The sequence below is a fragment of the Oryzias melastigma genome, linkage group LG19 (genome assembly GCF_002922805.2).
Source record: "Oryzias melastigma strain HK-1 linkage group LG19, ASM292280v2, whole genome shotgun sequence".
Taxonomy (NCBI): Eukaryota; Metazoa; Chordata; class Actinopteri; order Beloniformes; family Adrianichthyidae; genus Oryzias; species Oryzias melastigma.
In genome coordinates, this window is record NC_050530.1 from 12796843 (window position 1) to 12821177 (window position 24335).

General features: G+C 39.5%; 2 protein-coding genes across 2 annotated transcripts in view; one reads left to right on the forward strand and one right to left on the reverse strand.

The window, feature by feature from the left end:
• Positions 1-13861, reverse strand: part of insyn2a (inhibitory synaptic factor 2A) — a 42250-nt gene extending 28389 nt beyond the window's left edge. The window contains exon 1 of the mRNA XM_024284733.2: positions 13350-13861. The gene's annotated coding sequence lies outside the window, so the exon portion shown is untranslated. The remainder of the gene's footprint in view (positions 1-13349) is intronic.
• dock1 (dedicator of cytokinesis 1) overlaps positions 1-24335 on the forward strand; it is a gene marked incomplete in the record, with an annotated part of 178335 nt that overhangs the window by 102553 nt on the left and 51447 nt on the right. Inside the window, 2 exon segments of the mRNA XM_036217180.1 lie at positions 21719-21820; positions 22833-22927. Of these exon segments, the coding sequence (XP_036073073.1) occupies positions 21719-21820; positions 22833-22927 (197 nt within the window).

A 24335-nucleotide genomic window follows, 5' to 3' on the forward strand; every position in this document is an offset into this window, starting at 1 on the left:
ATTAAAAACAGGGAAACTTTTGTCAGAAAAAGTCTAACAATTCTCCAAAGAAAATAAAGTATGATTGGCCTGGTTTTACAAGCTGTCGAGACTCTGTGGTATGACTCTTGATTTTTCTCTTTCTGCGTGCTTATTAACAACACTGATGTAGATTCTGTATATGATCAAGCAATTATCCTTTACAGCTTATCTGCCTTTCCGTCATCTGTGAATGACTTTCCATTTCAAGCATATCCTTTTCCATACCTGAGAGTTTTTGATGCTTTTTTTCCTCACCGTTTGTTAGATCAACACTATCTGCATTATTAAATTAAGCCATAAAGCATTTCTAGCTCTTGTAGAGGACAGAATGCGGATGGTGTTGCTCCATGTCAAGCTCAAAAAGTATTGTTTAGCAGCATCCCCAATGAATATTGCCATTTTATGTGCTAATAAATAGGATACTAGATTTCTTATTTATGAAATCCTTAGGCGCTCTTTCTATTTTTTTTATTCTCTGTGCAAGGAATCAAAAATTGAACAGTATTCCTCATACAGAATAAAAATGAGAAATGGTCCGTTTTGGAGTAAATTGTGTCTTTGCCTAGTTGTGCAGTGAAAAACTTCACTTCTTTTACAGATGCTAAAAGTGGAATGGACATCAAAATTAATGTTCCAACAACTGGGGCATTTTTCACTGAGGGAGCTTATTAACTAAGAAAAAAAAGCTACTGAAAAAAGATGTAATCGCTAGTGTTGGCAGATTGGCAGTCCTTCCTTGAAACCTGTCAAACATTGCCCAGTAATGTCATTAGAGAGTTTGATAGCAGCGCAGCATGCTCATATAGAAAGGTTAGACATGGCAGCTTTCTGCTGTGCAAGCAGATGCTTGTTTGATTCTCGACAGACAAGTAATTATACTGATGTGAGCTAATTACCAAAACTGTACAGTCAAGATGCAGGGCTTTTTTGTGCTGAAAATCACTTAACACAACCCAAGAAAGGTCGTCACCCCTTAACATCAAGGGTACATGGAGCCACTGAGCACAGCACATTAATTATTTCATTAAGTAAAGTGTTTGCACTTGTTTAACTATTTTTTTCACCAAAGTATAAATGTCAATATTGTTGTGAGCTACTTTCCACTAGTTTAGCCTTAAAATAGATACAATTGGCCTTTAAAAAATGGGAAATGTGTGTGTGAAGGGTGTTTCACCATTCTTACATCTTAAGTCTTACATTATCAAATTACATTATCCTTACAAATACTTCACGATACACTCACTACACACACAACAATCGTAGGTTCCATTTTAATGATGTCCCTTAAGGTGGTCGCACAAGCCTCAAGTCCGAGACACCCCTCAGCCACTCCTTATCAATGCTCCATGGACCCAGAAAGCCTAAAACCCTGTAACGGGTCAACCCCCCATACGGGTGCATGAGACTAAAGCTTAAGGCACAGATATCAAACTCCAGGACTTGAGGGCTGACGCACCTGGCAAAAGCAACGGATTCTCACTCCCAACTCATCAGGTATAGATGTGTGGTTCGGGCCCCCTCCGCGTCACTTTTTGACGTTTTGGATGTCCCCAACTCGTCATTTTTTGCTGTGCTGGCTGTTACCATTCAAAATCAGGTGGCCCAAACCTCCGGGCCGTGAACCAGTTCTGGTCTGAGAGTTGCTTGGTACCGGGCCACACACGGGGAAAAAATGCAAACTCTAATCAGGGGTTCCCAACCATCAGTACGTGGTACCCCAACTTGGTACCAGTTCCGTGTCAGGAGGGTTGGGGACATCTGATTTAATGGGTACAGCCAGCACATAAAAAAAAACGACAAGTTGGGGACACCCAAAAAGTGACACGGAGGGGGCCCAAACCATATGTCTGTATATGATGAGTTGGGAGTGAGAATGTGTTGGGCAAAACATCCCTGATCCAGGTAATCGACTGCAAATAAGGCCTCGAGTCTGACACCTCTGGCTTAAGGAAATGCACACACGTACAAAACGAAGAAAAAAAATCAAAACAAGGAACAAAACCCAGGTGGAAACCTGGGTCACAACAATGTTATTTATTATTTTTAATTTAGTGTCTGCAGTGTTTGTCATGTGAAATCAGCTAACCAAGCCAAAATGCCAGAGTAGTGTGGGAAACGTTAATCACACTCCATGGGTCTGTAGCTTGTACAGTAGAGCCTCTCTTAGGAGCAATAACAACTAGGAGTAAGTGCCTGCTGTTTGACATTATCCTGCTTTGTTTATATTGTGGAGTAAGTGTGGTGCACTCTCACACAGGTCCCAGTACAGCGTTCTCTATGACTTTTAAATAAACCTTTTTCCTTCACTGGCTCCTTCTCTCTGAATTTCCAATGTGGATTATCTGTTGTTCCTTAGATCACTGTACTGTTGCATATGCATTCCCAGGCGAGCTTTCTTTGACTCTAGGATACAGCTGTGCACAGAGTTCATGGCTGAGTGAACCCAAAATCATCACCCCTCCACCACCTCACTTAAAGGCTTAAACAAAGCCGTCCTTTCTTGTTTCAATGGAATTTAAAAGGTGTATTCAGTTTCTAAAAATTGCTTTTGCTTGTTTCTTTCTTTATAGATGTAATATAAAGAAAGAAAAAACGTATTTTATTCTCAAAAGGTTTAAAAGATGGAATAAAGCCTGGTTACTTTCCACCCACTGTTACTGAGCTTTTTTTATGAAGTAAACTAAAGTATTAGTGGAAACGGAGGCACCAGCATCAGCATAATTTCTACATTTTGAAAAAAATATAAATCCTGGAATGACTCCTAACCTCACTGATTGGACTGTAAAAGTAGAGCATGTTACAGGAAAATGAAGTGCAAGAATCAAAGCTTTATCTCCTAAATCCATTCATTTTGCAAATGTTAACACCGGCTGTCCACTGCGCATGAAGCCTTCCGCTAAAAGACATTGTGAAACATTTCTGTATTTTTCCTGACTGATAACGTCACATTTATTTCCAGACTTGGGTCTTTACTTTAGCTTTGCTTTGATCCATCGCTGCCCTGGCCTCATTTTTGTACAGATGGTGACATTTTGAACAAAAGATCATTGTAGTCATCATCCCTTCCTTAACTGCAGGTACTTTTCCCTTTCAGGCCAAGCTCAAGCTTGAATACCTTATAATTTAATTCAAGACAATTCTTAAATGTCTAATCATATTTATTAGGGTTGTGGACTGTTACTTAGGTGGCGATCCAATTCAATTCCCCAATCAACGTTGCACAGATTAAACCACACGGCCTTCTATTCAATATATTATAATTAAACCGTTGCTATATGCATGTCATTTTACTGGATGTATGAAAATTAAAATATGTTATCACCATCATGAATCATCCTTTATTTAGAATGAAATCAGAATTAACAATAAACACAAAGAAATCAATGGACAGAAATGGAATTTGTCACTTTTAACACTCATAATTTTGATGTCAACTTCCTAAATAACTTCAGCAATAAGCAAAACATTTGTGCGTTATGTTAAGTTTTTCTTCGAGTTACTTCAAGGTAAATGTGAACCAAACATCTAAATGGTGCATCCATATTTTTACCTAAGCAGCTGGATGGGTCAGTTGGTTGTGTGTAGGTCTAGCACATGGAGAGACAAGGGTGCAATTCCCATAGGGCGCAATGAGCCTAATCCAGTGTGGGTCCTTAAGGAATGCCCTTTACACTGCTGCCTAAACTATGTAGCCACATGGAGTCCCAGCTCTGGGTTTTCTTTGTGCTGGTTCCTAGCCCTGATAAAAATACAGGCGTATTTTTGCCAAACCAATTGTGCGAATCAGTGAGAGCTGATTTGCTGTGGCAACTCCTTTGAGGTTGTTGTTCTTCTCCATAGACCAGGGGTCGGCAACCCAATGTGTTGAAAGAGCCACTTTGGACCAATACAATAAAAAACAAATATGTCTGGAGCCGCATAATTCGAAACGGCTTATAAATGTCTTATTCTGTAAGTAACACGTGGAAAATGTGTCGTATTAACGATTATTTTTCCTGCTGCGTGTCTTTGTGTCATAAGATTCGTTTTAAGCCTCATGACAAGTTGATGAGACATTGCAGCGTCAGACTATTTGACAAAAGCTGAATAGCCTCAAAAACGAACAATTGAGCTTTCATTTTGACATCCCTCAATCACACAACGAGAGGGGGTCCTGATCAGTCTCTCCCTCATTCTCACTCCAGGTGCAGGAAGAATTCAAACATAACAGGACAAAATCACAAATGTTCAACAAATGTTCAACAGTCAGACAACAAAACACGTTGACGAAAACCCAAACTTAAATCCAATTCCAGTCAGACAGGCAAAAGAATGGGTAACCCACAATTCCTTGCGCTGCCAGACCGACAGCAAGCCTGAGCGTGCCACTACAATATGAATGAATTACAGTTTGTTTCATTGCTTTGATGAAATTAAAGAAATGCAATAAAGAAATACGATTTTTGATGTTATTTTTATTTAGAGGATTTGAAAAAAAAAACACAAAAATGTAAGGTGCACCTTTAAGGTGCTTCCACACTGGCCGCTTCAATCAACACTTTCAATGAAGAGTCAATATAAGCGCGTGCACACCTAAATTCCTGCCCTCCAAGTCTGGAGCGCGCGTGAGTCTTATAGTCAGACATTAAAAAGGTCAGAGTTGTGAAAACAAAAGTCTTCAGAAAGATTTGGGGGATTTTCAACACTTTTACTTTCGGTTCTCCCTGTTGTAGATGCAGATGAGCGCTAATGAACAGTAAAAATACAATCGAAGAAGAATCTCCTCCCCGCCACGCACCGCACGCGGCCCGTGTGTGAGACCTGCACATCGCCGCGCTCAGCAGGTGGTATCCACACCGGAGCAGCGCGGTCACGCACGCAGTGGCGGGGAGGAGATTCTTCTTCTATTCTTCTTCTACTGTTCATTAGCGCTCATCTCATCTTGGTGTCATATTAACCTGAGCGGACACAAACCGTAATGATTCATTTCTTCTTCGTGATCACGTTTGGTACTTCTGTGCTTTGAAGCAGACTCCGCCCACAAGCAGCTCCCGCGCTGAATCTTCAATCCGGTTCAAGATTTCCACGCACAGTTACAGCTCTGAGCTGCCGCGACTGTGCGTAGAAATCTTGAACCGGATTGAAGATTCAGCGCGCTCAATGCGTGCCGATTTGTACGTGGAGCTCGTGACCCGACTTCAAAACCCGCGTAGCAACGTGCGCTCACGTGCGCTCCAGACGCACGGGCAGGAATTCTGCTGTGCGCTGACTCAGACGGCGTGGAAGCATCTACACTCATCTCACAACAACTGGAAAACGTAAAGGATGTTTGTGTCATGTTTGTCCTCCTACAGAAATCGTATTAAAACAAAAATATTGTGGCAGCCTGACTGTTAATTTAGAAATAGTTCCTTGTTAGTGGGTGGAGTTAGTGTCTGTTCTTGTGTTGCATTATGGGACTTGAGTGTTTTACCGGCACCATGAGTGAGAGTGGTGTGTGTATGAGTGACGGTCCTCACAGTGTCGACTGTTCTGTGGTTCTGCTCTGTGAAATAAATGGTGGTCAAAATGTTGACACCATCTGATAAGCGCGACCTGCGTGTACGCGTCTTCCTGCAAGCCATTGGGGTCGTGCAATGTATTGGACACAATTTATCTCTGAAACCAAAGCTGCCAGTCATCTTCTTGATTCTGCTCCCACCCAAATCGCTACAAAATATTTCCTTCTAACATTTCTAACTATTATCAAGCAATTTTGTAAGAGCCGCAAGGGGGCGCTCAAAGAGCCGCATGCGGCTCCGGAGCCGCAGGTTGCCGACCCCCGCCATAGACCGTCTAAATAGAACTGGACGTTGAGATCCCCCATAGGAAATGCATTACCTTCCACCCTCATGAAATCGGGCCAGAGCCTTTGCCGTCACTTCCTGGTGTGTCTACTGCAATTGCAACCCGTCAGCAGTGGTTAGTCCAGCAGTGGTTAGTCCAAGTCGGTCTGAGTTGGTCTAGAGGAACTACTATCGACCAATCAGGAGTAAGCTTGTTCCAGCTTGTTTGAAGCCCACACCCCTCCCACTAAAAACGCTGCGGAGGAATCTGTCAATCAAACGTTTTTGGCTGGGCCAGCGGGAGCCACATGCTTTTACTGAGGCATCTGATTGGTCAGTTTATAACTTGAATAAATAGCGATAAAGAAAAAATATATTTTAAATTAAATTAGGATTAGAAAGAACATGTTAAGAAGGAAGCATCAGAGTAAGAATGGTTATACTGACAAATAAAGTGACTGAGAAATAATTGTCTATTTTTCAATGGAAGTCTATGAGACTTTGGCCTTCTTGCAACCTGCGGGTACTTCCTATTTTTAACACAGAAGGACGGGGGTTTGAGCTGTCTATATTTCTTCTCTGAAACTCAAAAGAGCTGTGAGTCAAGAAATCCTACTAAAGCAAAACCGTTCAAATGTTTGCAGATGGGCAGCGCGGTGGTTAGCGCTCTTGCCTCTCAGCAAGAAGGCCCCCGGTTCAAATCGCGGCTGGAACCTTTCTGAGTGGAGTTTGTATGTTCTGCCCGTGCATGCGTGGGTTTTCACCGGGGACTCCGGCTTCCTCCCACCGTCCAAAAACATGCTTCATAGGTTAATTGGTGACTCTAAATTGCCCCTAGGTGTAAATGTGAGAGTGAATGTGTGTGATTGAGGCCCTGTGACAGACTGGCGACCTGTCCAGGGTGTACCCCGCCTTCGCCCATCAGTAGCCGGGATAGGCTCCGGCACCCCCGCGACCCCGAAAGGGAAGAAGCGGACAAGAAGATGAATGAATGTTTGCAGATGATGATTTGGTTTTAACTTTCACTAGAATGGGTAACACAACAGGAAATTGAAGGCTGACTCCACACTCAGACCAGATTTCAAAAATGCAAAAAAAAAAAAAAAAAATGGGAGAGGGCTTAGGGAGGCTACACTGCTGAGCAAAGTGATGCCAGTTTCACCTATCGACTATATATTGTGACATAGAGTACCGTATTTTTCGGACTATAAGTCGCACCGGAGTATAAGTCGCAGGGGCCAAAAAATGCATAATGAAGAAGAAAAAACCATACATAAGTCGCACTGGAGTATAAGTCGCATTTTTTTCAAGTAATTTATTTTACAAACTGGTTGAAAAAAACGATATTACATCATCCTGGAAGGTAAGTTATAACATTCATAAGTGAATAGAAAACAGGCTGAATATGTGTCAACACATATTCACATATTAGCATCATGAAAAAAACGAAAAGGTGTAGCATTTATATAACATAACAGTTTTATTTAACTATAGCCTCAAGAACTCATCAACTTTGTATCTTTACTGTAATTAATTGCACGCAATCTCACTCCATATCACTAAATCCGTTAAATTCTTCGTCCTCTGTGTCACGTCTGAATAACTCAAGTAAATAAAGTAATTGCATAGATCACCATAAGAGGGCACTCTAGACTTACGGTCCATATCTCATCATTAAAAATTCGTATATAAGTCGCACTGGAGTATAAGTCGCAGGGACATTCAATCTATGAAAAAAACCGCGACTTATAGTCCGGAAAATACGGTAATATGTATTTAGTTATTCTAATATAATGGTTTCTCCACAGAACTTTCTGTGCAGGTTTTCTCTGTATATAATGCGTGACGGCGGGGCTGCAATACGAGTGTTACAAAACAAATCAACGACCCCAGCAACAGGGGATACAAATTCTGGCAGGGAATGCATATCTTGGCACAACACCCAGCGCACCTGAAGGTTTGCAAGGCCAAAGGGGACGGTTTCTGCGAGTGGTAAAATGTTGCTAGAATTATAAGCTAATAAAGGCTAATGTATTAGGCAAACAATCCATAGTGTAATGCTCATTGCAAATCACATCACCAGAAAGGAGTTTGCCAATTGCACTAAACCATTGTTGCCAAACTTCCAAGACCACAGGAAACATGTGCAACCCAGTAGATTTTTGACGATCGAAGGCAAAACACATACTAGCCATGCTAAAGCTAACACGATAACAACCTACTGGTATAGATTCAAAGATTCATTATTTTATATTGAGAAAAAAATGGCACGGACCAACAGACAACTCGTTTAAAGCCCCATTTATAGAGGTCGAGAGCCAATATAAGTTTTAGTATTTGGTTACCCTTTAAAGAATTTTTACTTCTGGCGTCACTAGCGCAAAGGTTTGTTTTGTTTATTTACTGAAAATCCAACATTAGTCTGCCATTTTACCTCAATAATTACAGTCCCTGAAGTGTTTTTTTTTTTTTTTTAATAAACTTTGCTATTGTGTTAAAGATTGTGAATTAGCGATCCCGGATATCAAAAGTACTAATTCTCAATTATTCCAGAACATATCGTAGATATCTGAGTATCTAGAAACATGTTACAAGCCCCATATTTATAGACTGTTTTAGCAAAAACCTCAAGTATCCTTTTTACTATTTTCTTGGATTTGTTTTCCACAAGTCGCAAAATGCATGCACATCCACCTGGTGTTCTCTTACATCCATAGTTACTCTTGATCCGTTTTGACATTTCAGCACTCAAGGCTAAACGATGATGTCCCTGGTTTCACATATCTGATTCATTACCCATCGGGTTCAGACCTGGGCAAGTGCTGCAGCACTCATATCCCCCCCTGCGGCTGGATTACCACTCCACGGCCTCTTTTCAGAAAGCGGCATGATTCAGCACGCCGGCTTAGACAAGTGACCCCTCCGCGTGGTAGTCGTGGTGCCTTTTAAAATCAAAGGGCACGTTAGTCAAGTGAACTGACCCAGCGTTTCTACTCAGATCAGAAAACAGACGTCAAAACAGCTATGTGCACTTGACAAAACATCCACACACTCACATTTGACCTTGTTTTAGCCGTGCAGTTCACATGGCTGTCACTCCAGCACAATGGGTCGCTTTTAGGATATTTTTAGAGCCACAGCGGCATCTCTTAGGAGAGCCCATTCAGCTCTATTGATTGTTTGAAAGGGTTTTAGAATAAATGTAGTCATTATAGAAGTTTATGGAGCGCATCAGAGTTCATTCAGTGCATCTCACCCATAATTATAAGTAAAGCTTAATGTGGGATTTCAAGATAACAGAGCTTTGCCATCTTAGATGGTAAAGTTTCTCTGATTCTTCACAACAGCTGATAAAAAACTAACCTTTCACTGCCTTGAATGAGAGTACGGGTCATTCAGGCGTGAAACCAACGGTTTGAAACCAGCACGTGTCTTAACAAGCTTATGAGTCAGCAGTTTTATGAGTGACAACCTCCCGATCTAGCTTGGGAGTATATTAAACCCGAAAAACAAGGATATGCATGTTAATTAGGAACAACAATCTCCACAAATTGGCACATTTGCTTATTATTTATTTTTTATTTCTTGTTACAAAGCTTAACCATTGGTATAAATGTAAAAAATATTAGCAGTTTAGAAGCATGCGGGACAGCTCACAGCTATTTTTTATTACGCTCTTTATGTTTTCAATTTTATGGTTTTTGCAGAGCAGAATCTTAACACTAAACCCTGCAGTTATATTTCTAACAAAAATTGGTTTATATGCATCTATATATGAGACTTTTAGGGTTTGCTCATCTTTATGTTAATGTGCCTACACTGAAGCTCAGACTTACACCGTTTTGGTTGAAGTAAAACTCTGTCTGTCTGCAAGATGCCATCAAATTTGATGTGAAAATACTCGTTATTTAAAAAAAAAAAGAAAAAAAAACACCTTTGTCTTTGTAATGAGTCGTTCATTTATCTTGTACTTTCTTTCTGGTATAATAGAGGACGGTGGTTTGGCCTCTTTATATTTCTGAGAGGAACACAAAATGAACTTGAAGCCTGACTTTGTGCTATATGATAAGAAGAATTACTGTGGCTTTACGTTATTGTAGGCCAGATGCCACTTGAAGGAAATGGGTCGCAATATCATCACACTAATGGAAGTTTAAAAATCGTCTGTAATCCATCGTTATTTACCCTCATTTTGGTTTCCTCTTGCTTTCCTCCTGTCAGCCACACCAGGATCTGTCTCTTTAGATCACTTTTCAACTATTGATTTGGATGATTGTAACATTTGGAGTTACAGTGTTTGTTTTTCTTTGTTTCTGTGATGTAGCAAAATGGAGTGCAGTCATGTCTTAATTGTAGGCTGTCGTTGTTCAGATCCATGACTGACTGTACAAGTCAGCATTGAGGCATTACAGTGGTAGGGTTTGTTAAGACGGGCAGCAAAGGCAGCAAATCTTCTGTCACTTAATGCCACGGCATAACACTGGATATAGCAGGATTTTAGAGGATTGTCTCTCAAGCAATTGCTGATCAGCCACAATGGGCCTCTGCTCTGTTGCCAAGAACTGCTTCAAAGATTTTATTCTCAGAATCAGCAAGTATTATTGCACTTATGACTGAGCGTGCTCTGTTTGCTCAGCTGGGGACACAAACTGGATGGATTTCTGCTTGTCTAGTTCCCACAGGTGACCTGCATGCAGGTTGATCAAATGTATTTGTGTGTTTTCAACATAAGACAGCCAGTTTCAAACAAATACACATCTTAGTTTTTGTTTTCTGTAAAAATAATGTGTACACTTTATCACATTAGTAATATTTCTTATGGATCTTTGAAAACACACAGCAGCAACTCATGAATTTAGATTATTTATCAAATGTTCCCACACAGACCAGCTGGATTCATCTTAATTTCAAACCCTCGTCTTGTTTTTGATTTGAATCTTGACCTCTTTGTGGTGCTTTTAAGACATAATCTCAGTTCTTCTCATTGAAATATAAACACACTAATACAGGAAGTGGGAAATCTGGTACATAAACTTACACTACAGTTGTGACAGTCACATTTTGTTCTCTTTAACATTTCCGCTGCCACTTCACCGCCTTCAAACAGCCTTCTTCTGTCATTTTCTTAAATATTGTTTTCAAGAACAGGAAATTCTATCCATCTTAGGTGCTTTTCTACACTCCTTGAGTCACTAAAATTCTATTCACTTTACCAACTCTCATTAAAGCTTGTCCAAATCACAAAAACTTTTTTTTCTGCTGTCCTACAATCAACTTTGTATTCCACTAAAGTATGATATCTATCTAAAGAATGTGGGGTGCTACTGCCATTAATGTTTGTTTTAGGGGAGAAAAGATGCTGAGAGTAGGAAAACTGAAGGAACCCCTGGCAATTAGACTAACTATTGCAGTATTTCTGTATGCTTTATTACTGCTGTTTGTATTACAGTGCCTGTGATTGTTTTTATACTAAAATACTGTTCGTGTAAGTAAGTGGAAGTTACTGTCAGCTGTTGTTATTCTTAGGGATTCCTTATCTTAGCCTGTAGCCTACAGATGTTCAATCTGATTTTTAGTTAATTTTTTCATTTTGTTCTTGTTAAAGTGCCCTTTTTCTCATCCAGACTTGCAGAAGTGAGTTCAACATGTTTTGTCTGGGTGGGTTCTTGAGAGCTTGACAAGTTTTTGTCCAGCCTGTCCAAATATCACCGGACACTCAAGCATGTAGAAGGAGAACAGACCTCAGTAAAGAAGCTCTGCTGCAGAGACTGCCTGCTCTAATCAGGATGCATCAGATCATTCTTCTTTTTTCTTTCATACTCTTCATCTTTATACAGAACATTATATTCCTCCTGTCCTTTTTGCTTCTTCTTTCTGTTCAGTACCCTGATTTTCTTCCTCTTTTGTTGTGATGCCTCACTTTCTTGTTGTCCTCAAGACTCACTGATAGATAACGAGAGAACTTCCCCACTGCCTTCACAAACTGCAGTTATTTGCTGAGAAAACCACAAATGTGGAAGACACATCAGAATACAAATGAAGGGAATATAATGAACACAGTCCCACCATATGATTTATTTTTAAAGTCAAATATTTGACCCCTTATTTTGACCAAATAAAAATTTCTTACTTTTCTGCTTCTAAGATCTTTAGCCTCAGCTGACTCTGCTATTACCTCAGAACAGTGTGAGACACAAACACCCGCTCACACTGGCATCAATCCCAGGTGAGCTCAGGTGGGATGTGCGGTCTCCTGAAAACAGACGACCTGCGAAATCTTTCTCTGCAGCAGCACTTTCGTCATCAGCTGTTGTATCACCCCTGGGTTTAAAAGGAATGTCTAATCTATTAGCACACGAACATATGACTTAGCTCGCATATTTACACAGCTGAGTGATTTCCCTGCTGCGAGAATGAACTCTTCTTACACTGAAGAGGATGGAGGGACCACTCGTGTTGAAGCATCTTATAGATCCACCTTAAATTGTTTGTCATATTGTCCAGTATCTTGCCTGTTGGCTGATACCAGTGATTTAAAAACATAAAGATTAGATGTGAAGTGTTATCCCCTAGCTGTGAGTGTCTTCGGACAGGGGTATCCTCATCACTTCCCTTCCATCCTTTCCTCTCAGCGTGTTGGAAATGAAATAGAGCGTAGGGGAGATCGTATCAGAGCACTGATGTGAGCTCCGGTTGAAAGGCAGACAGGCTGATTGTGAGTGAGAGTTTCTGGGGATGAGTTTTGTGTGGCAATTGAACACCATAGAGATGTGACACCCCCCCATTTTCCCTCTTCTTTTCATACACCCATATTAATAACCCATAAGGAGATGCTGTCTTCACCAAGTTCATTTATTCAGATTAGCTTACAGCTAAGGTCTTTTAGTGGATGCAGTAAACTGAGCTCTCATTACCTATTCCTCTGCAAGCTACCTGCCTTCAGAACACTGCTGTCTTCTTTATGAAAGGCTTCGTGCAACAATTTTACTTTTTTTTTTGTCTCGCAGGCCTCAATTTCAGGGCTTTTATATAACACTCATTGAGCAAAACTCTTCAGAAATGCAGCATCATCCAGGGTTACAGATACAAGAAATGTTTTACTCAAGTATGCTGGCCGAGTCACCCTAAATCTGGATCAAAATCTCCAAAACAGACCTGTCAGCTGTTGTTAATGCGGGCCAGCAGCAGTCGTGAATGCGTTTCAGCTTTCACGTCTTCTCATTGCATCTTTAAACATTTCTGGGTTTAAAGTTTTCTGAAGTAAACTGCTGCCTGAAGTCTGTAACCCGACGACTACACTGAAAAAAAAGAAGGTCTTCCTTTTATCTGCACCGACATATTTTATATTTCATCTGCGACCTGACTGTTAAAATATCCTCTATGGCTTAACCGAGGCTCAGTCCCTCTGAACAAGTAGATTTCCTGGATTTCCCTCTCAGAGATTATTTGAACATTTTCTGTCCTTCACCTCCAGACTGAGATGAAATGGGGAGAAAGGACAAGAGCAAAGAGGAGCCAACTCACCTCAGACCGTGAAATGCTGACGTAAAGGATACGATAGCCTTGATCCCCGATTGTGCCAATGCATGCCCGTTTTCCTAGGGGATTAAAACCGATCTGAGAGAGAAGGCTATGCCATCGCCGAAGTTAAGACGATGTGCAGGGAGCTTGAGTACCGGCGGCAGTAGTTGGGAGTAGTTGTTGCACATCTGCGTCCTCTGATCCAGTGATGTTAGGTTCCTCTAAGCTGCAAACAGTCAGCACTCCCCGTCTGTTTCTCTCCCTCTTCATCCGATCACCTCTAATTCCCTTTCCTTTATCCGCACGTTGTCAGCCGGGGCTCGCTTTCACTCACTCGCTCCCGCATACATGCACACATTCACACACGGGGAGGCACACACGCACTGTGGCTGAACTCCGCACACCTCAGAGACGGAGCCCACGCCGGCAGAATATCCCCTTCATTCCGCTGCAGCTCTGCACTCTGGCTTTCGCCTCCTCTGTTTGTGTGCGTCTGAGTGTGTGGAGGGAGGGTGAGACGGACAGACAGAGAGAGATAGGGAGAGGGAGATTAAGTTGAGGGGGAGAGCTGGGTTTGTCTACATCTGGCCGTTTCATGAACCATTTCTTCATGATCCATCAGTTTTAGGTCTTTTTGATTGTTAGAAAATAGTCTTATTTCCAGTTAGACTATTTCCTAATTTCTGCTTCAACTTAAAGTTTTGGTGTTTTTCAAGACCCACTCCAATGAAAACCATGTTTTAGCATGTTTTTGTGCCATTCTTCTCATGATGGAGGACATTTGCTACCATTTAAAAGTTTGGGGTCACTTAGAAATGCTCCTATTTTTGAAAGAAAAGTGGCATTTTTTTCAAATGAAGATGACTTTGAAGTAATCAATTTTACACTCTATACATTGTCAGTGTGGTAAATGATTAAAAAAAAGACTATTCTAGTTGAGAATGTCTGGTTTTTGGTGCAGTATTGCCGTTCTTAGAAATTAAGGTTATTCCATGACAGAACTTGTGAAAAAACTGAAGATTTCCTTCAATTTCATGTGCTGCTCACTTTAGAGAACAGCACAAACAGGCTCTAACCAGAGTTGAAAAAGAAGAGGAAGGCCCCGCTGCATATTTGAACAAAATGTTAAGTACAAATTCTATCCAGGAATAGCCTTCATTTCTAAGAATGGACTGTGGTGTCTCACATGAAAGTTTTTTTTTTTTTTTTTTTTACCTTTTTTAAGTGTTTAATCAATTTCACAAATGTGATACTTCAGATACTCAACCTACTCAAAGGAAGGTCAGTTTTACAGCTTCTTTAACCAGCCAAACTGTTTTCAGCCCTGCGAACATGATTGCACAACAGTTTTCTGATCATCTGTTAGCCGTCTGACACAATAACCAAATATACTGTATTTTACCGTAAGGATAGTTGCTCGAAATGGCCCACTTGTCACTAATATAGATAATGCTTAAAAAACAGATTTTTGAACATTAATATTAAAACATCCATCCATCCATTTTCTTGACCGCTTCTTCCCTTTCGGGGTCGCGGGGGTGCCGGAGCCTAACCCAGCTACTGAAGGGCGAAGGCGGGGTACACCCCGGACAGGTCGCCAGTCTGCCGCAGGGCCTCAATCACACATCCAGTCACTCACACATTCACACCTAGGGGCAATTTAGAGTCACCAAGCAACCTATGAAGCATGTATTTTGGACGGTGGGAGGAAGCCGGAGTCCCCAGTGAAAACCCACGCATGCACGGGGAGAACATGCAAACTCCACACAGAAAGGTCCCAGCCGGGAGTCGAACCGGGGCCTTCTCGCTGTGAGGCGAGAGCGCTAACCACTGCGCCACCGTGCAGCCCTAATATTAAAACAGTGTTTCTAAATGTTTCTTTATTCAAGTTGTGAACTTGGACCAGACAAAATAAATACAATTTGATGAAGCTTGTAGCAGCGACGTAGAAGCTGCTTATCTGCAGGCTGCAAGCTCCATTCTGATGCACCACTTGCAGACAATTGATCCATATACATTTTTGTTTTCTTTGTCTAAACTGGCATCTGGCTCAAAACTCTACAGATGGATAGCTCCTATGTTCCTTGCCACTTTTGTTGCAACAGTAATGTAAGCTTGAGGTTGTGAGGGCTGTAAGCTAGTGGGAACGGCTTAAAAACAGCTTAATTGTAAATAAAAGACCACTGGAAACGCTTTTATCTTAGATCAAAAGATAATCGGAGTGGGACTTTAAGAGCAGGAAAATTAATTCATAGCACACTTCCCCCCCACCATCTCTCCACTTGTTTTTTCGGTTCTTTTGACATCTCCTTTGAAGAAAGGTTTTCATGTTGATGCTTTCATAACAAGTCCATTCACCTTCTGTCATCTTGATTTCCCACAGTCCTCACAGCTCTTTTCTTTGTGTGGGAAGATGATTCCATCTGCTTGTCGCCCCCTCTCCAAACCCATATTTGCCTGATCTCTTAGCTATTTATCCACATGTCCCCGGATAGTCGGGAATTAACATCGGGCATTAAAATAATGCAGCTTTTTTATTTTCCAGTGACCATTTTCTATACAGACTTAATTGGATTTGTGACAAACAATTGCAGTACCGAATGAGTAATAAATGAAGGGAGAGGAGGAACACACTCAAAGAAACCTTTATGTGAAAGTGGAGCCGTACAAGGCTGCCTGGGTGATTGTAGTGCTTGGGCTCACTCTTGTTCTTTAACAGGAAAAAGCAAGCTCTGCTTTAAGCCTCAGGTATCATGGTAATGAGCTGTAGCTCTCCAGACGGCAGCTGTTGTCAAATGTGTGTGTTGGTGTGTTTGAGCAGCTTCAAAACATTAGATCTGCCAGAGATGACCATAGCATCAAAAATGGTGCACGGCCTCACGCTGCTGTACTTTAAAGGCTTTCGATGCCCTTTATTAAACAGAAAAAAACTAAATTCAGTATTATATTGGGTCAAAAATGCCCCTAAACCTCACATTAAAAAAACAAACCTATCTTGTTGTTTTTCTTGATTTGCTGCTTTATTTTTCTTTTTTTTAAACTTCTTTTCCCTTTGGATTTTTTATTAACATTTAACCAGGTTTTGGACATTTGCAACACTAAGACATTATAAAAATACAGACAAAAAAGAAGGTTTTCGAAATCCCTACCTTTTCAAACATTTCTTAAAATTACCATCAAAAGTTGTAGAAGTTTTCAGGAGGAACCAAAATATGTTAAAATGAAGCAGCCCTTGTTTATGATTGTTTAATAAAATGGTGCTGAAACCCTATAATTCCTATGCTTGTACATTTCTTTTGCAGTTTGCTTACATTACAGTTATTTCAGGGTCAGTGCAGCGAGAAGGTTCTGGTTCAGTTCCCAGCTGGGACCGCTCTGTGTGGAGTTTGCTGGTTCTCCATGTGCATGTGTGGGTTTTCCCGGACTCTTCCCCCTACAGTCTAAAGTCATTCTTTATAAAGTTAATTGGTGTCTCTAAATTGCACCTATGTGTGCATGTGAGCGTATGGCCCTGCAACAGATTGATGACTTGTTCGCGGTCTACCTTCCCCCTTACCCAACCGTAGCTGGGTTGGCTCCATCAACCCAGTGACCCTGAAAGGGGTTCAGCGGGTTCTTAAAATGGATGGATGATCAAGTAGATGCTGAATTTGCCTTGTTGAAAGGTTTGGAGTCACAACTGAAGGCCAGTTTACAGATGATTTGTAAAGGATAAGATTGTTTATTATACGACCTAGTATAATCTGTCTAGTCTGTATCAAACAGTTTTATCCATCATTGAGTCTTCATAGAGATGGGTCTTTCTTTTTTTTCTTTTTTTTGTAACAGAAGGCTGCAGTCTCAAGTTGTTTTTTTTTTCTGCCAAAATTCAAGTTATAAACATACATGACTAAAGTTGGATCATATCAACTGTTAATACTGACTTCAGCATCTAGGATCATATAATGCTGCATCAGTGTTGTGAAGTATCAATCTGGCTTGTTGATAGATGTTGACACTGACACACCTCAACCAAAGAGGTGTTTAGCAAACAAAACAAGATTCTAGCTGGGTTATAAAAGCCAACTAATACTTGTAAAGAAGTGACCTTGGACCACCTTTTGGCTTTGGAGTGTTTTGGCTTTAAACCTACAGTAATGACATTTTTTAAATGGGTGTACATCCTTTGGGAGGTGATCCCTGCTCAGTTTGTATGGGTGAAATAAGCGTTGCCATTTTCTTTTATGGGGATCTGCTCAGCCATCTGCTTGCGTAAGCCATTTCTGATGTGGATAAACCCGTGGCAGTGGTCAAGTCGCTGCTTTCTCTTTATTGATTTCATCACCACAAAGCCAGGCCCACTGGGGTACTACTCCTTAATGTCCTTGTCCCTTCTGTGGACAATATAGACAATGCTTTAGTCAAACAAAGCAGTTACCTTTGAAGTTTTTCCTTTTTTTGTCTATGTTAAAGCATACAGTCTTTTTTTAAAAAATGACAAAAGAGTTTGAATCACTAAGTTTTATAAGACATTGGATTCAGATCAGGGTTGAAAAACGACAAAGAACAACTGGGATGCAAATTAAAGCGTCTCATTGTTAGTCTACGATGAGGTGCTAATTAAAAATACAACTGTAGCACTCAAGGCAATCCTAATAGAGTAATAATGTTTAGTAAGTAAATAAGTTGTTTTTCATCTTTGAAATTGATGCAACTATGTTAAAAAGGGAGTTTTTTTTTTAAATTAACTAAAGTCTAGAAACTCAAAATGTTCTGGTCTTCATTTTATTGTCAACACTGGAAGTGCTCTTTTTTTGTTCAAACTTCTTTCTTTTAAACCAGTTTGTTTAACTAATTGGCAACAAGTGTCCCTTTTTCTCTAAGTGGAAAAGTGTATGTGTCAGACAGTCTGTCGTTTTTTTGGCTATTATTTTTTATTTGTTAGATGTGTGTCCATAGAAAGGAAGTCTAGTCAATTTTGATCAATTCTTTAAAGGCAAGTTTAACCACACATATACGGAATTTAGGGGGGAAAAAAGCTATGATAACTATTAATACAATTTTCTAAATGTTTTCCAAAAAGTTTGCTCATGTTGTAGGGTGAATTCATTTTGTTGACCATCTTTATCTGGAACGTTGGTGGCTGGTTATGTTTACTGATCAGGCAGTGGTCAGGAGGAGCCCTTTCCCCTCCTGTGATATAAAGTATACATGCTTGGCAGTGGACAAATGGAAGTTTCCTGTGAAAGAAAGTGCTATTAACTCAGCCACTGAATGTAGACTGCTGTAAAAATTAAGATGTTCCTTCTAGAACATGAAGAGCTTTGATGTATTAAAGTGTGACAGTTCACTCCTCGGGTTGAGTTAAAGTTGGGTTGGGTATGAAAATGGTGTAACAAGTTAGTTTTACGCCTGAAGGCTTGTGTTAAAGGTGGAAACTATCAGTTTAATATTAGAACATGGTTTAAAAAATTATTATATAAAAGATTTGATTAATCATATCTCCATTTATCATTTTTGTAAGTACAAGTTACATTTAAATAAAGGTACAAACTTCTTCTTTAAGAGTCTTTGGTGCCAAAAGCTATACATTTTAATGAAAGTTCCCCCTTCATTTAGTCTATATTAATAGATATGTAAAAGTGGTTTTAATTCCCCAAACAAAGTGGTTTTGAATGACAATTTGAATATTTAAACCTTAAAGTAAAGAGTCCATACAGGTGTACACTATAAAAAGTGAAACTTTGGATCAATTAAAAAAAACTATTTTATTTGTTGCATTTAAAAATAATCGTTTTTATCAAATTACAATTTTAAGTTAAATCAATTCAAAATTTTAACTTGATGAAAACTAAAAACTTTAAATGTAACGACAGAAATGTTGTGTTTCACTTTTTACAATGTTATTCATTTGAAAACCCTATATGCAGCTGGCTGAGATTTTATGAAAGACTTTTGTTTTAGTGATTTTGAGGATTTCCTTTCTATACATCCATTAAATTATGTTTTTTTTTTTTTAGATTTTGTGATTTCTCAAGCTATATAAAAGTCCTTAAAGTCCAAATTTTAAGCCATCTTTTGCATACTTTAAAGAAAGATGAAAATGATTTGGCTATTTATCCATGTGAAAAAGGAAGCAGACAATAAATCTATGCACATGGAACACTTTATACAATTATTATACAGTTGGATGCTTTAAGCAACTTTCACCTTGCTATTGGAAGGTAAAAATTGTAAAAATAACAGTCAAATAACTGCTATTTTTTTCTATGTATCAAGTTTATTGTCTTATTGTGAAGTTTAGCTTCAAACTGGAGTTTATATTTGTTTTATATTCAAACTGTCTAGTCTTACGTAATGATGGATAATGCACCAGTCCAAGCTCATGAGGTATTCTCTGTACTCTTGTAAAGTCATTGTAATGAGCCAAAACATGTATTTTGCAGAGGCCTCTCAGTTAATAAAGAGAATAAGAAGTCGTCTTGATCCCTGGTCAGCAGCACCTTTCCTTGTCTTTGTTTCTGTGTCAGTTTTCCCACCTCCAGAGATTTGTTGTGACTTAGGATACAGCTCTTTGTAGAGCAGCGGTTTTCCCCACTGGCTTAATTAAAGGTTTTAAACAATGTTCTATGCAAAAGCCCTTCCCTGTTGGAGCAAACATTCATTTTCATTCTCTGCTGTCAGGAACTGAAGTGAGATGAATTATTGGAGGGATGCAAGATTGAGATTAGCCTGACGGGCCCGGCCTTGCTCCCTAATCACATTTTGTATTTTCATCTCCACCAAAACTCCATTTTATTTGCACTCAACAAAAACATAAATGTAGAAGCAGAATTTGGGGGTAAAAAATATTTTTAAAATAGTTTTTTATTTAAATCTTTGATTGTTAGTCCAGGGGAACTACACAATTTAAAATTCCCTTTTCAAACCTATGTGTTTAAATGCAGTGTCCTATAAAGGGGATGTTTTCATTGTAAGATAAATATCTAAATGTCTTTTTATTTATCTATTGGGAGACTCTTCAAAAATGCAACTGACTCTTTTTGAGGCTTTTGTTCAGAAATCACAGTAAGCTTAAACCTCCTCACCTGTACAGCTTTACTTCCCCAACAAGATTTGTTTCCATCCTCCAAAATCTTCACCAGCTGCTGAAGCTGTTAAGCCAACGATTCATTCATGAGTGGCGCATTACAGGAATAAAATCAATATAACACTGTTGTGTAGGTTTTATTTTTGGCTGTCTAGACCTAAACTTTGGTTGAGGGGGTTTACGCTACTGTACTCTGCCTTGGAGCCTTTTGGCAGGTTCTGCGCTGAGGCTTACGGTATTTAAAGACAGCTGAAGGCTCTTTATCCTGTAGATTCATTCAGAGCTGTAGATTTTACAGAGAAGGAACACCCTCCAGCTGATTTTGGCTCTTTCACACAGAGAGACTCCGCAGCAAGGTGGTGATGACTTCTAAAAACCAGTTGCCTGTCTCAAAGCATTCTCTCATCCTAAAATATGAGTGCCATGTCTTTGTTTAAGGCAAGCAAATCACAGTAGCTTTGTGTTTTTTGGTTGTATTAATGTGATTTTACCACCACATTATAACAATGAAAAGACATATTTTCTTGTGAGCAAGAGAATATACGAGAATATTATTAGTATGTTTTCCCCTAAACATCACAGGTTTAGGTATTGTCTAGTCTATTTTTTTTCCTGGATCGAGTCCTGAACCTTGCGCTTGGTCTGTATTAAGATCGCTATCTGCTAACATTTTGAACTGTTTTGTTTTAATAGGATTTCTTTACTCACTGCTCTTTTGAGTCTTAGAATGCTTTAGCAAAAAGTTTGAAGTCTTTCTTGTGGTGCGTGAGCCTGAAGGAGCTCCCTCTTCATTCTGTGACATAAAGCATGGGAAAGAGACTCCACCAGTATAATTCCAATCCCCAGTTGCTCTTTCACTTCATTTTTTCCCCCTCAGAATGTAGCTTTGTCCATTCACATCAAAGGAATCACCCAACACAGTGGCAGAAGCATTTGCTTTTTCACACAGCCAACCACACATTGGCTTTACCTTATCTCTCCTTGGCAGCACAGTTACACAGTGCTCAACAGAGCCAGGATGGTGCTCTGGACAGTAAAGACAGCACTTTTGGGGCCTCGCAGGCATTATAATCAGTAGAGACAAAGACCAGAGGAGTGGAGGGCATCAGGTTAATGAGATCGCCCACAGTGTGAGAGCGCCTACCCGGGCAAACCTGGGGAGGCTAAGCCTGCCCCAGAACTCGGATCTAATCAAATCCGCTACCTGGTAGAGATCAGATTCACAGGCACACAGTCTTTCTATCAGCAGTCTTCGATTTGAACCAGATTGTTTATTGAATGCACTCTTCTCTCTCTTGTGTAGGGGAGCTTCGTGGCCTGCATGACTGCTACGCTGCGGCAGATGGAGGACTATCACTACCCGCATCTGATCAACACGTTCGGCAAGATAAGGAGTGATGTGGTCGTGAGTACATCTTTTCAGTGTCTCCACTGCTGCAGATACGTTATGTCAATCTAAATAGTCGCATAATAACTTAAAAATATTTGCTTGTTGTCTTTCTAAGAAATTGGAAGTCAGATAAAATCTTTTATCTGTCAAAAAAATACTTTGAATTTCTCGCTTTTGTAAAAAAAGCACATATCGCCCATTTGAGCCTAAGAACTGCTAAGAATGGGTGTTGGATTTCAGCTCTGAATAAGCTTTTGCTCACAATGACATTTCTGTAGTATCTGCTAGCAGATTAGCATTCTATTACTTCACTCCAACAAATACCAAAATCCTACTTTTATCCCTCTAAGTCACTTAGAGGCTTTGAAAAAAGGACACACATCTAATTTGCATTAAACATATACCCTATAGTCTGTATTCTAAAGAAATTTTCAATTAATATTAATTGTTCTTATTATTAATATTTATTTAAACAGATATCAAATTACTGTTTCATGCAAAATTTGCATGAATATAATAGTAAATCACACTGTACGAATTAATCAAAGGATTTGACTGATGCTGCCTCTTATGTCAGGATAAAGAATACCAGTAATGAAACTTCTCACTGGTGTGGGCCACATATACCCCTCAGAACTAGGTGACATTTGATTTGGAGCACACTGTGACTCACCCATTCAAAAGAATAACCCCAGATAAAAATAGACCCATACAAAGCTATTGTTTGTTTTATCTGTTAACTGGAGCAAGAGTGGAAAAATCTTCAATTATATCAATCAATCCGTTTTTTTAAGTTTAAATTAATTAAAGATGTGACGTGTGCCATATTTTTGTCACTTTTGAGTTTTAAAAATATACTGAGTTGTTGAACTCAAGTGCTTTCTGCTAATTGGAAAGACTTAATTCACATCCTTGACCTTAAAAACACAAACGTCAATGCTATCTGGAGGAACTGACGACGACCGCTTTGTTTCTCATCGTGTTAATCTGCGAGGTTTCCTTTGTAAAGATGTTGTTTCTTTCCCAGGATTTCCTCATGGAAACATTTATCATGTTCAAAGATCTCATTGGGAAAAACGTCTACCCTTCAGACTGGATAATCATGAACATGATGCAAAATAAGTAAGTACGAGTGTGCTGTAAAGTGACGCATGCACCCAAATGCACGCAATAAAAGAGCACGCTGCTTCAAGTTCCTTTCTCTGGTGTTGCTAAGGAACAGCTGTCTGAACTAGTAAGAATATTTTTTTCTAATGTTCTTCTTTCCATGCAAATATCGGAAAAGGCCTCAGATGAGCTGCCAGAGCAGCCGCAAACAATCACATGAATTATAGATGCTCTGGTGTATGCTGCCTTCTAATCTCTAAACTTAGTCTCAGCATCTCTTCACCGTCACACTCGTGCTGCTGCAGTTTTCTGTTTGATTAATCTGATTTTTTATAAAGTTTAGTTTGGGGAATCCCACACTGTCTTCTTAGCTACATTAACATTTAAAATTACTTTAAAATGAAATAAATTAGAATAAAGTCAAATATATGCCTCCATAGGAATGGATGGTGAGTATTTCACTCAGTGTCTTTTGTGGGATTGATTGTGAACTGACCTTGCACTAGTTTCCCCTTGATGATTGATTCAATTTGATTTTTACTCATTTAAATAATTAAATATATTGGGAAAATTTCCCATCACAAACTCGTATTCCCCCCAAAAATAAAATAAAATATAAATGTCCTTTGAGGTATTTTATTTTGAATTCTCCCATAGCCTTGAAATGATTTATTCAACTTTTTCGTGTGTGATTTTGAGTGTGTGTCAGTTGTACTCATAAATAGTTTAACATGAGAAACAGAAGAGGAGTCGGTGTAATTTTACATGCATGAGCCAAACACACTGAAATTGAGAAAAAAGACTAAAACGTTTCTGATGGGAATCTGCTTAAAAGTGGCCATTTTCAGCAGAAGCTGAGCTTATTGCACTTTATTGCTCCTGCCCACTCATTTAAAAACCATTGCGACACCATTTCCAGTCAGGACATTTGACTAGATGTTGTTTCTGCATTTATATATTAGTGTTTTCATTAGTCTCTATAGTTGCTAGAAGCCAGATTTCTTTCAAAATTCAGACTCATAAATGACATTATCTGCAATCTGGGGGGAGAATATAGTTTTTCTCAGAATTTTCATTTGTGCCCTGCAGGTGAGCAGGTCGCATCTGTTTTAGAATACACCAGTAAATAGAGCGCACAATCATTGATGAAAACACCCCACGTCCTTCATGATATTACACTTTAATGAGCTATCTTGGTGATGAGTTTCACTCAGCTCCCACTTAACTCGCTGCTTTGTATTCTAGTGCAGGGAAAGTTTTGTTTTTTTCTCCCAGACTTGAAACTAATTTGTCATGTTCGATACCCGGGCAGAATTTTTTGTCAGCAAAACCCTTTTGTATACTCAGATTTACAATGACAGCTTAAAGATGAATTCTGCATTCTAGCATGTGCTCTCTGCCACTTGCTTAAAGTTAAATTGTT